General features: G+C 35.3%; 1 protein-coding gene across 15 annotated transcripts in view; it reads left to right on the plus strand.

Moving 5' to 3' along the window:
- The first annotated feature begins 889 nt into the window (after nucleotides 1-889).
- Nucleotides 890-12505, plus strand: part of LRRIQ1 (leucine rich repeats and IQ motif containing 1) — a 90067-nt gene continuing 78451 nt past the window's right edge. For 12 of the 15 annotated variants that reach the window (XR_014942860.1, XM_085538002.1, XM_085537914.1 and 9 more), the window contains exons 1-10: nucleotides 890-955; nucleotides 1412-1562; nucleotides 2185-2296; nucleotides 3398-3492; nucleotides 4601-4703; nucleotides 5482-5711; nucleotides 6229-6303; nucleotides 6480-7697; nucleotides 8890-9042; nucleotides 10461-10611. Coding sequence is in view for 14 of the 15 variants with exons in the window: in XM_085538002.1 (XP_085394128.1) it covers nucleotides 1422-1562; nucleotides 2185-2296; nucleotides 3398-3492; nucleotides 4601-4703; nucleotides 5482-5711; nucleotides 6229-6303; nucleotides 6480-7697; nucleotides 8890-9042; nucleotides 10461-10611 (2278 nt within the window). In the remaining variant the exon portion in view is untranslated. Of the gene's footprint in view, nucleotides 1021-1408; nucleotides 1563-2184; nucleotides 2297-3397; nucleotides 3493-4600; nucleotides 4704-5481; nucleotides 5712-6228; nucleotides 6304-6479; nucleotides 7698-8889; nucleotides 9043-10460; nucleotides 10612-12505 lie in introns of all 15 variants that reach the window. The other 3 variants (XM_085537919.1, XM_085537932.1, XM_085537923.1) reach the window with 3 other exon arrangements.

Consider the following 12505-nt stretch of genomic DNA (forward strand, 5'->3'; position numbering starts at 1 on the left):
ATTTAATGTTTGCAAGAAAATCTTTAGTAACTCTGAATATTTCTGCCTAACCTGAGAGAATATAATCTTACAATGATTTATTTTTTCCTTATGTGCATCTTAACCACATGTTTACACTTCTGTTGACCACCCCTTACTTCCTGGTTACAGAAGGCATGACAGACACCTCTTTTTTACTGGCAACGCTGTTTGCCGAATAAAGGACATGTGTCTTGTGATTCCGTCACCATGACGACAGTTTATTTCACAATAAAAAATGAGCACCAAGCCTGCATTCAACTCAGTGCTTGAACATATTTTCTTAACACAACCATGCTGAGATGTTTACTGATTGCACGACCCTGCGAAAAGTTAGACTGGATTTCAAATGGGCATGTGTTCATAGTATTAAGATTTGAGTATCTTATCGATTGGTAACATCTGCAAGAAAACGTTAAGCAGCTGCTCTTGAGTACGGTATCTTAAGTTTAACCAGTATATGTCTTACAGTCTATTTTAAAGATACTGGAAAGCAAGTAAACAAACAACAACAGAAAAATAAGTAAATCAATAAAACCACCCTTCTGTGCCTCCTGTGAATGGCAGATCCTCCCCAATACCCACAACGGGACCCACTTTGCACAAAAACCCTGCCTGTCTCCACTTGCCAGCTCCTGCTGGAGGTATTCCTGCACTCCTAGGCAGGCCTTCAGAGACAAAGTTGCTGCCGGCAAACAGCACCTCACGCTAAACCTAAACCGTCTGCATTCACCCTGCCCCCTTAATTACTTCTGCATGACTCCATAGTAGGACGGGCCATTTTCCAGCCCTTCCCATTACCCTTCCAATGGGCACCACCCCACAACCCCGAGAGCAAATCGCCAACTCCCGCCCGCCGCCTGAGCGTCCCGTTGCCGTGGTGACGAGCTCAGCGCTTGGAAGCTCACCCTTCGTTCCCGGCGACTGCCCGACAGCGGTTAGTGGCTGAGGGGGTTTCAAGGCGGAGGGGTTGTCCGTCTTCCTCCGTGGTCAGTAGGAGAGGTGGGTAGGTGCTCGGAGATAGGTAACCAGGTAGGGTACACTTCCTTGGTGCCCGCTGGAAGGAGTGTTTTATATCAACATGTCCCGTGCCCTGCTCCGAAAGGAGAGCCGGGAGGGAACGAGGGTGCTCTCTCCCTGCGAGGGAGTGGCTGTTGGCTGCTTCCCCTGTTCCCAGATTGGGTGAGGAGAAGGAAAATATGCTTTTCCTTATCTTTTGCTTGTTTCTTCTGTGGTCTGAAGTGTTTAGAGCAAAATTCTGCTGTTCCTTCTGAAATTTAAAGGCAGTTGTTCGGTATTTACATCTGTATAAGCTCACAGGTCATACATGCTCTGTATTTTGGCTGATGTGGCAGTGATAGTTAATATTTTCTTTGTGTGGTTTTGAAAGCAGATACAACGCTATGGAAAGTAGAGTGACAGAAGATACTGAAGGAATTGAAAAAGAAATAGAAAGTGAATTAAGTAGAATCAGTGTTTCTTCCTTTGAAGCAGATGATCCTGACACAGATGTATCAGAGGAATCTGTGAGTGACACCGAGTCAGTAAGTGTTCAGACAGCTTACACTGCTTTTACTTGTGCTTAAAAGTTGTACAAGATCTATAGGATATTCAAGGAGATGATCTAATATCTAAAGGATAGTAGCGTAGTCATATGAGACCACTAATCATATAAATTTGATACAAATAATGGTTGACCAAGGCATCAGTGATGATTGTTTATGAGCTCATGTGTTAAAATGCCAGCAGTATTTACAACAACTTACTCATCTAGAGAAGGTAGTTCATTTTCCCTAAGCTTTGAGAAGATGATATTTTGAGTAGGAAATGTCTACGTCTTTATCTGTGACAGTTACAAAGGAAATGTTAATTGGAACTTATTTCTGAAGTTTTCAAAAAGATAAGCTACTAGAATGTGTTCTAATTAGAATTTAATTAAAGTACAAGAATGAGAATTATTAATTGTTCAGTAGATTATATGACAGTGGGAACAGTGAGAATTTCCAGCACTGAAACTGTGAATAATTTTGGTAGCTACTAAATTTCCATTGGTGTTTTATAGATGAATCCTAATTGAATCAGTATTCTTGCATATTAAGTATTTACCTTTAGCTGGAGCAGTGAGATTAAAATGAATAATTTACATTAACTGTCTAATTTTTCTAGATTTCAGATGATCTGCCAGATTCAGTTCTGTCCTATTTAAATTTTATAAAGAGCAGGAATCAAGATGCTGAAAAGGTTATACTGCAAGACTCTGAAGATGAAGAAACTACAAGTAAGCAGGGATCACAGCATATTTATGCAACACATATTGTGACTAACAATCATGAATATAATAGTGCAAACTTTTAAGTACAGTAAGCAGTAAAACCTATTGCATCAGCTTCTGAAAGCATACTGAATATCTGAGAATAAAATTATATAATGCTTTTCCTAAAAGTTCATCTTGTGCTAAACTATAGAACAACGCAAGTTGCAGAATCGTTTTCTGAAACAGAACCTAGTCCAGTTTCTTCATGAGAGTATGAGATGAGATGAGGTCACTACTAGCTAAAGTTAAGAGTGCAGATACAATTGAGACCCATAGGGTGTTTAAAGTCTGCAGAGTTATCCAAGCTAGCATTCAGTGAAATGGCCTTGTCATTGGGAGCAGCTGTTCTGTGCAAGTGGTCTGAAGCCAGGCTTATAGTTTTTATATTAGACATCTGGAATTCTCTGTTCCATTTTTTGATAGTTGGACTGGGATGATCTTGTAGGTCTTTTCCAACCTTAGTGATTCTGTGATTCTAGTTATTCACAGAATCATGGTCTTCACATACGTTTGATGTAGTGTTTTGGGAACAAAAGTTAGATATTGTCTTTACATTCTGATATATTTGGGAAGGTTACTTTACATCTTCCTATTTGTAATAAGCAGTCATTCATTTTTGTTATTTTTTATAGTTCTTTGTCAGGTTTTGGCCTACTTGTCACAAGTTCTACTAAATGTTTCTATGCCACGCATGTGTGACTATTTTATACTGTGGAATTCTTTCACAAATGCAGTTTGATCTCACTGGGCTCTTATAGCATCATTGTGTGTGTTCCAGTTACAAATATTTGCTGTTTTTAATTTAGAAGAATGACTCCCATATACGTTTGACTATAGTTTGGTTTTTTGGTTGTTGTTGTTGTTTGTTTTTTGTTTGTGTTTTGAATTATTTTTTGAGGAAAAAGAAAAGAGAAATGCTTGGTTTTTGTTTGTTTTTGGTTTTTGGTTTTTGGTTTTTTTTTGTTATGTAAAAAAGTATAGTAGTTAGGTAGCATAGAACAGAACTGGGTACTGCTAGTAGATTTTCTTTCTGTGTACTAAATTATATATTTCTTTCTTCTTCAGGTAATATTCATGAAGTAATTCCGTGCTATGCTTCAGATAAATTGGCAGAATTGGCTTCTGAGTGTAATGAAGATTCAGAACAATTTAAAAAAAGGGTATTCACTATTTAAAACATATATATAGCGAACACAATTCTACTCAATATACTAAATAATTTATGCTTGTTTTGATAGCTTCCTAATGAGACACATAGATATATTCAGTTTTATTTCTGTTAGACTATCCGTTTGGCATTAAGTTTATTTGTTGATGCTGTTCTTTGGAAATGGGATTCAAATGCAGTATACCATGCCTATAAGTTAAAATTTGGATTTAGTTCTCTTAATCAGGCCTTGAAATGATGAGCACAGCAATTAACAAAAACAAAATTGAATAATCATTTCTTATTTATTCCCAGAATAATATCTCAGTAGTATTGTAACACTTCTGTCACTTTAATCTTACTCTTTTTATGGTGATTAGAAGGATGTTAATGCCTGTAGCTCTCAAGGACAAATGAAGAGTTAGGAACCTCAGTTCTTTTCTATTTTAATGAGATTTGAGAGAGTAGTTTGCTGAAAATTTTATAAAAACACAAACCTGTACTGAATTTTATAATGTTTGTCACCTTTTTTTTTTATTAGTGAGCACTTTTGCAAACATTAAGTATTATTATCTGAAGACCATTGATTAGAAAAGCAAAATTACTTTCTGTGAGTTTAGATGTATTACCTAACTTAATCTGTATCCCAAGCATGTGATGAGCAGGTAGTAAATAAGCAGTGATAGATTACTTCTTGACACTGAAAAAAATGATTGAAATACAGCAAATCTTGCTGTCCATAGCATTGTTTCCAAATAGACTGCTTAAAAATGTACAAGTAGCTAGTTCTTTGACCATCTCCATAACAGTTTGGTTGCATAAATACAGTGTTTGCATAGAAAGTAGAACAAAAGCAACCCCCAAGTATAAACAGTTTATTTTTCCAAGTTAAAAATGCAAAATACTCTTAAGTAAATAAATAGCACAGAAATACTGTGGTTTTTAAGGGGAATTATGATAATATTTCTTATTCTAGTAAACATCTTTTGACTGGCCCATTTGCATTATTCAGTGTTCTAACGATAGCAGTCAGCAGTGAGTTTCATACGCTATTAAGATAAAAAATATTATGCTTATTCTGGGAGATTTTTGTTTCTTAATGACAATTTAAACTATATTAGGTACTATTTGAAATTGAAACTGAGGACTTGAAAGTTCCTACAACTCCTAGTTATAATAATCAGTCCTGCAGTGAAGTAGTCACCGATGACTTCTTTCTTACAGGTAAGCAAATATGTTATTCATTTGCTTGTCTTGATCTTTAGCATCATGTTACTACTTCCTCCTTTTCTGTCTTCATAAGAATCATAATCCTCTTTGTAAAAAATACACATTACAATATGCAATAGCATGGACTCCTTGTGGTTTATCTGATTTTGGAATCACAGAATTATCAGTGCCTTCAGTGTCTTAATAGAAATTTATTTCAGAAAATATTACCCTAGAATGACTTAAGTAATTATAAAAAGGAAAGAAAAAACAAAAACAAACAACAACAAAACAAAAACAAAAACAAAAAAAACCCCACAAAACAACAACCCACAAGTGGCAGCCAGATTTGAGTCATTAAAATGATGCTTGTTCTTTAGCTACAACTTGCATTATCACATTGGTTTGGATTGAGTTCATTTGCCCCAACCTTTGCATGTTTTTGAGTGGAATACATCAGATACTAAAAAGCCCTGCTAACAGCCAGAAAAGGCAGTTATCTTAAACACAAAATGTAGTCCTGGCACACACAGTGGTAGGATAGATATGGCTGTGGCAGTGTCAGAGGTTGCAATAGTAAGTGTTCATAGTAGTTTATATGGTACAGTATAAATCACTCAAAGAAAGTGCTCATTGTAGGTCTGATTTCCTTGAGGATATGTATTTCTGGCTAAATCAGGGCAAGATCCTTTAGGTTGCATTTGCTTGTCAATGCATTAAGACCATTTAATGTTTTCCAAAGCTTATTATTAAATCAAATAAAAGGTTTGCTTGCTTGATTACAAATTTGTAGCTGATGTTGAAATGAACATAAGCCTTACTTATCATGAAGTAGAAGAAAAATGTAGACAAAAATTTGAGCAGTGGGAAAAAACACAAAGTGAGATTGAAGATGACAAGAGGAAAAAGTGGAAAGCTGAGAGAGAAGCACAGGAAAAACAGAATGAAGAAGAACATGCCAGAAGGGTGCAACATCTGGAGAAATTTGAGGCTGAAAGAATGGAGTTGGAGCTTCTTCACAAGGTGATTAATGACACTTACATAATGGTTTTGCCACCTAGATTTATTGAATTCAAGATCTAATGTGAAAAAGAGTGCTGTCTGAGGTTGCGTGGTTGTCTTGAACTCTACCTACTCTTTCTGATACTAAATGGACATGTAAGACATATTTAAGTACTGTCTGTTGAGATATCTTTTTAGCTGCGCTGATTGACAGTGAATCTATGTTAAATAGTAAGTTATTCTTTTGACTTTGCCTGTACAGAATTTTAACAATTCTTTACCAGCCAAAGCACTGGGGACCAGGGTTGTGCTAAATTATTCACAAAAACTGGCCACTGTGTGCTAATAGAAGGTACTTTGGATCTCCCACTCCAAATAAATATTTAGATGAAAAATTATTCTGTTCATAAATGCTTATGTTTGGCTTCGTATGGGTGGAAGCTACAATACTTCCTTTTCTTATCTGGAGGAGTTGAAGGAGAGGTTATTTTGAACAATGGGTTTTGTACAGTAATATTTAAGTTGATTTATTCTGCAGGAACAACAAACTCTGATGGAAGACGAGTTACAGAAGAAAAAGAAAGCTTGGAGGGACAAAATGATACAACATGAGGTAAAGCTGTACAATGAGCTTTTATCAAAAGACTATGAGGTTGCTGTTATATTAGAGAATAATGTTATTCTGTAATAGTTAATACACCAATTGCTTTCTATTAATAGTAAACTTGTGCTAACACCTACCCTTTTTACAAGTGGTTGAAATCTATCATAATTATTATTTTGGTCTAGGAAATAATCACGAAGCTACAGCTGCAAATGGAACAGGAGAAAAGGGCATTTGAAGAACAGAAAGCAAATGAAAGTAAACACCTGATGGAACAACGGAATACAGCAGCTGTGAAAATCCAATCTAGATTTAGAGCCTACTTAGTCCATAAGGAGTATGCTCCCATCTTAAAACAGTGGAAAGATGAAATAAAAAAGAAAAAGAAAATACAAGAAGAAATTGAGAGAGAAATGAAAGTAAAAGAGGAAAAAATGAGGAGGCGAATGGAAGAAAGGATGCAAAATAAAAAAGAAGAGAAAAAGAGACAAGAAGAGCTAGAAAGACAAAAGTATTTGGAACAGGCAGGGAGACGTAAGGAATATGAGGAAAAGAAAGCAATCCTGAGACTTGAAAGAGAAAAACAGCTGCAAATAAGGGAAGAACAGAAAAAATTAAGAGTAAAAATGGCTAAAGCTATAATAACTGAAAATGGAGAAAATAACAGAGAAAACATAGAAGAAAAGAAATTGGCAGAAAATGTGAATGTAATAAGAGATGAGAAAAAGGAACTGAATGAGCATTTTGAGGAACTAAAAGAAGAGCAGGCTGAAATGATGGGTGAAACAAACAGTGGTATGATTTCAATGGAAAGAAAATTGACACCGACACCAGCACTGACTTTGCTAACCTCTGAGAAGGAAGACTCTTCTCAAGTGAATAATGAAAACATATGTATTAATGTGGTAAAATATGTAGAAGAAAATTACTTACAAACAAAAGAAGACAATAAAGAAGCTTCAGGTATCCACACTTTGAAGGATGAATCTGTTGATTTTGGAGGAAATTACGTGGTAGAAAATACGTCAAATGATACATGCAGCAGTCAATCAAATGTCCAGTCAAATGCTACTAACACAGATGACCAAGATCAATTTTCTCAGTCTGAAACAGTAAAGAAAACTGAATTTCTAATGGAAGATGCTAATGAGAAAGACATAAAGAGCTGGGACACAGTTCAAGAGGTATCTAAGTGTTCCAGTAGATTAGTTCTTCCCAGTGATATTGAAAAAAAGAGAACAAATTGGATAAGCAAGTGTAAATCTTGGTCTAAAATATATGAAGAAAACCAAAGAAAGATACCAAACAGCAAGAAACGATCAAGAAAGACTTCATTTAGCAAGATGCCTCCATTAAGTAGACAGAAGATAATTGATAGTGGTTCCTGGAGTACTCTGCAGCAGGTAACTATAGAGAGTTCGAATAGGAAATTCTAAAATTGGAAGCTAAACCATCACTGTTTTTTTGCTTTGTGTGGTGTGGTTTTTTTGTTTGTTTGTTTTGTTGGTTTGATATTTTTTTGTTGTTGTTTGCTTTTTTACATCACTGGTTGTGTTTTTTTCTTTTGTTTCTTTGTTTTTCTTTTTTTTTTTAAAGCAGAATGCTATTTTGTAAAAGTGCTATTTTGCAGGAGGAAATTATCATTGGGAAGATAAAGATTTCAATGGAAATTGTTCCTCTGAATAAATGATAAATAAGGCCAATGAGAATGATGTTCGAATTCTTGTTGATCACTTTGGAGCAGAGTGATGTGTCTTCAGATATAGTATCTTAAGATCATTATAGTGTGCCCCGGTGGCGCAAGTGGTAGGAATGCCGCATTGCAACACCGGGGCCCGGGTGTTCAAATCCTCCTGTGGCGCAAGTGGTAGAAGTGCCGCTCTGCAGCACAGAGGCTCAAATCCCGGAGGTTGGACTCGATGATCTCTAAGGTCCCTTCCAACCCGCTATCACGGAAGGCAGGAGGTGTTAGCTTCTATTTTCATCTAAATTAAAATGGCTTTGCTTTTGTATATAGCTCTGCGTTTAAGCTCCTTCCACATCTGTATTCTTCAGAATTTTGAGAAAAACTAGTCTATTCCAGAATCAAGACATAATTGATGGTCAACTTATAGATAGTGTTTTGCCATGAAGAACACCTTGTTTCTCAACAGTTATGGAGTATCGGTGCATGCTTTCTCTGTGCTTTCATCTTCATATCCACTCTGAGGTGACATACTGGACTACATACTCCTACAATATGAGTTATTTCCATCTGTTCACATGCACTCATGATAGAAAGATGGGAAATAAACAATACTATTAATATATTTTCTTAGTTTTAATCTTCCATTCAGATTCAGTATCATTAGTACATCAGGTTTCTTTATTTTAAAGTGCATATTAAAATCAAACCGTCTTTTTATATTTTTTCCCATTTAATAGATTAGGCCTATCAATGTGAGTGGATTAACATATTTGTTGTTTACATTCTCTAATGTGTCAATAAAATGTAGTTTTGTCTCTATTTCAGAAAATAACCAGGATGTGACATTCTATAATAAATGTTCAATATAGTAACAGTTAATCTTGTTTATCATGTTAATTATCTTGTAGATCACAACACTTACACTTGAAGATTTGCCAGCTTGTAGCCTCTCAACACTGTCAGAGTGTTTGAATCTACAGGTTTTGACTCTGAGACGCTGTGGATTAGTTGCACTGGAAGGGCTAAGTAGCTGCAAAGACCTGAAGTACATCAATGTGGAGGTATAAAGCATATTTGATTCTTTATTATAACTGGGTGAAAACTGGCAGTGTTGTTGTCCAGGTGGTTGTGCAGTTGCATCCAAATGAATAGAATCATAGACTCATAATCATCTAGATTGGAAAAGATCTTTGAGAGGGTCAGAGTTTGTAGTTTGTTCTGACTGCCACCCTGAACAGCATGTAGATTTTAGTGCTTTGAAAAAAAGCATATCAATAAAGTACTCCCCAGAATAAACTGAGTTACAGAAGCAGATTTGCATTGAACATAGCAATTTGCATTGCACTAAAACAGCATCCCACAAATGATACCTATGCTAAGAAAAGTGATAATATCAGCCTAGTATTATATACTAGTATTTATAGTAATTAATATTGCTATGACTTGATTGATAACATATTAATTGCCTCACTATAACTGAGGTCATGAATGCATAGGTAGGTAATGTTCACCACAGCTGGTGTTCAGCTTAGGCAGGAGTAGGTCCTTTGAAATGCAAACCCTGGATATTAGTGAAAATTACTCACATAAATGCTCTAGGAATTACATGGCATGTTACACTAGCGACATGATCTCTGGGTACTTGTTACTGCACATTATCCAACAAGATCTTCTAAAATTAACTTTTAATGATGATACAAACCATTTTTTCTGTATGGTGCATCTTAGTTCTGGAATTTAATTTACATGAAAGAGCTCTTCATTTTTTATTTTTATTTTTTTTCATGTTTAACATCACTCATTCAAAAGAAAGTTAGTGTGCCCTCATTATTCATGGTAGACTTGTGAGTAAGCAACATCTGTTCTTTCCAATGTACTTTTTTCTTTACTTTTCTCAGTTGACTTATCTATTGAGAATGTAATTTCTGTGATTCATTCATTTTTGGTATGTTGATCTACGAAAGCACAATAGTAATATGAGAGCTTAAAATGCATGTCTAAGCTGGCAGTCTTTCTAAGGCTGGTATTTACATGCAAAAACATCTAGATCAAATAACATCATGTATAGAACTGTTTAATTCTTTTTGTTGTTGCTTTTGTTTTGTTTCATTTCTTGTTTCATTTCAAATTTTATACTCTAAATAATATGCAGGATTGTCTCACTGGAATACAGCAGAATACTTTGATGAAGGAGGAAACTGTGTCCTCAGATTCTCCTTACACTTTTTGTTTCAGCTTCTGGGTGTTTTCATAGCCAGAATGCAGTGTGAGATACATCTTTGTTCTATACCAGCTGAACACAAAAATGCAGGTTCTGATTCATTAAATTATTTTCTTAATGGAGAAAGAGATGCCCTTACTCCTAGCTAGAAGTTTAACATAAAAAATAAGTGATGGTGATAATATACTATATTTTTACATTTAATTCTGCAGATTCACTGCAGATGCTACTTAATATTCTTGTTTTTCTTTACTACAGGAAAACAACATTCAGGTAATTGACTGTGAAAATCTGGAAAATCTCTGTATACTGATTCTGAATAACAACCACCTTTCTTCAGTTTGTGGCTTGGATGGTTGCATAAATCTCCAGAGTCTTAAACTTTCTTACAATAGAATCACTCGAATTGGTAAGAAAATTAATGAAAAGTCATTTCAATTTGAATAACTGAATATTTGTGGTGTTTATATGCAAGGTTATATTTTCCTTAGATTCAGAACCAGCCAACAGCTAAGCCCAAAGAGAATGAAGAAATGGATTTAGGACATATCTGTATTTTAAATTGTACTCAACTTCACATTTAGTTGTAGCATGGCTTAGCTGCAGCATGTGTAAATAATTGTCTGAGTGCGCTAACCATACTAACACTAGACCACAACCTTTCTTTCTGTTAACATGCTGCCCATTCTGGTTCTAAACTATTGTTCCATACTTAATTCCCTTTCTTGCTCTTCATTGTTGCTGGAAAGCTGGAATAAAAAATGATTTTAACATGCAGTCATGCAACCCATTTAGGCATATCTAGTATGCCTAACTACAACACCTGTTAGAACAAACTGCATTTGTAAATAATATTTGTTAGGTCTGGCAGATTGTGGATCATTTAGCATGCAGTCAAACAGGTAGTATTCACATACCCACCGACAACAGATGCATCAGCACATAAAAAACTTGGGACCAAGAGATACCAGTTGGCCAGCTGGGAATTTTTCATGTGGTGAACAAGGACTTGCTTTAACCCCTGTTGCACTGTCTCTCTGCCTGTGTAGTGCCTCAGGGGCAGGTATTGTGTCTCAGCTCCTGGCAAGCCATAAAGAATTGAAATGTGAGCCTTGTGCTGTGCAGATTTTGTATAGTGTATTAGTAATGAGGATCCAGAGCTTTTTCAACTGACAAAAGATCAGACAGTAGCACTGTCATCCCTGCTATACTTAAGCGGAGAAGCTGATTTTTGTTGTTTTGTTTTGTTTTGTTTTAAATTCAAATACAGAGGGAAGACCATTAGTGGTCCCTCATAAGCAGCATTAACAGTTGAGAAAAGTTAGTTGAAAACTGCCAGATTGTTACATGAAAAGAAGCTCTCCAGGAAGAAAGGAACAAATTTTACCCAGCTAAGTACTGAAGCAGGTTGAACAGACCTAGATTTAACAGCTTCCCTATGGCTCTATTGGCTTGGGTTTTGGTAGATTGTATACTGTGGTATTTGTAAATGCCACTAAAATAGAAATCACTCTTTCACTTGAGGTTTGCAATATTAACATATCAATTAATCTTTGGAAATTTGTCCATTACAATAATGCCTTCTTATTATCAAGAAGAAATTCCGTGTGCCAAAGTATTAAGTTTTGTGTATAACTTGCGAAATGTTTGAAGGAAGACTTAAAAAGGCAAATTTCTAGCTGTATTCTTGCTCTGTGCTGAATCTGAAAGTAGTATTTGAAAAGACGTCTGAATAGGGAGTAGAAAAACATTAAGGAGATTCTGATTATTTTTATTTCATTTGCCCCGATTCATACTATTAATACTTTTTAAAGTATGTGTAGTGGATAGTTTGTTGTACAGCTGAAAAGCAATTCAAAATGATTTTTAAGCTGTTGAATGAAACAATCAGTTGAGAGATTTTTATTAAAAATGGTTTCTGTTGTATAAGAAACAGCCATAAAACACAAAATTGCAACAGTGTGAAGACGGATAGTGAAATTCTGTAATAGCAAGTGTATTGCAAATAGAAATTGGAAATCTAAGAAAAAAAAAATGTTGACACATAGAAACAAAGTCTATAAATTTAGGGTTCAAACTGATATTTTGTGGTTTTGTTGTGTTTTTGGGTTTTTTTTCCTACCATATGCAATATTGACATAGTCATATTTATGAACAGTTTATATTATCTACAAATAATGATACTGGGGTATCAGTGTTTACTATAAAACCATATCAGTATCCTAATGGGAAATTATGAAAGAAAAGGTTATAAAATGCTTTGCCTTGTGATCGTTGTGATGTCTGCAAAATTACTTTAAGAA

This window comes from Coturnix japonica, chromosome 1 (genome assembly GCF_054131305.1).
Source record: "Coturnix japonica strain WE chromosome 1, WE-NBRP24, whole genome shotgun sequence".
NCBI classification, from domain to species: domain Eukaryota; kingdom Metazoa; phylum Chordata; class Aves; order Galliformes; family Phasianidae; genus Coturnix; species Coturnix japonica.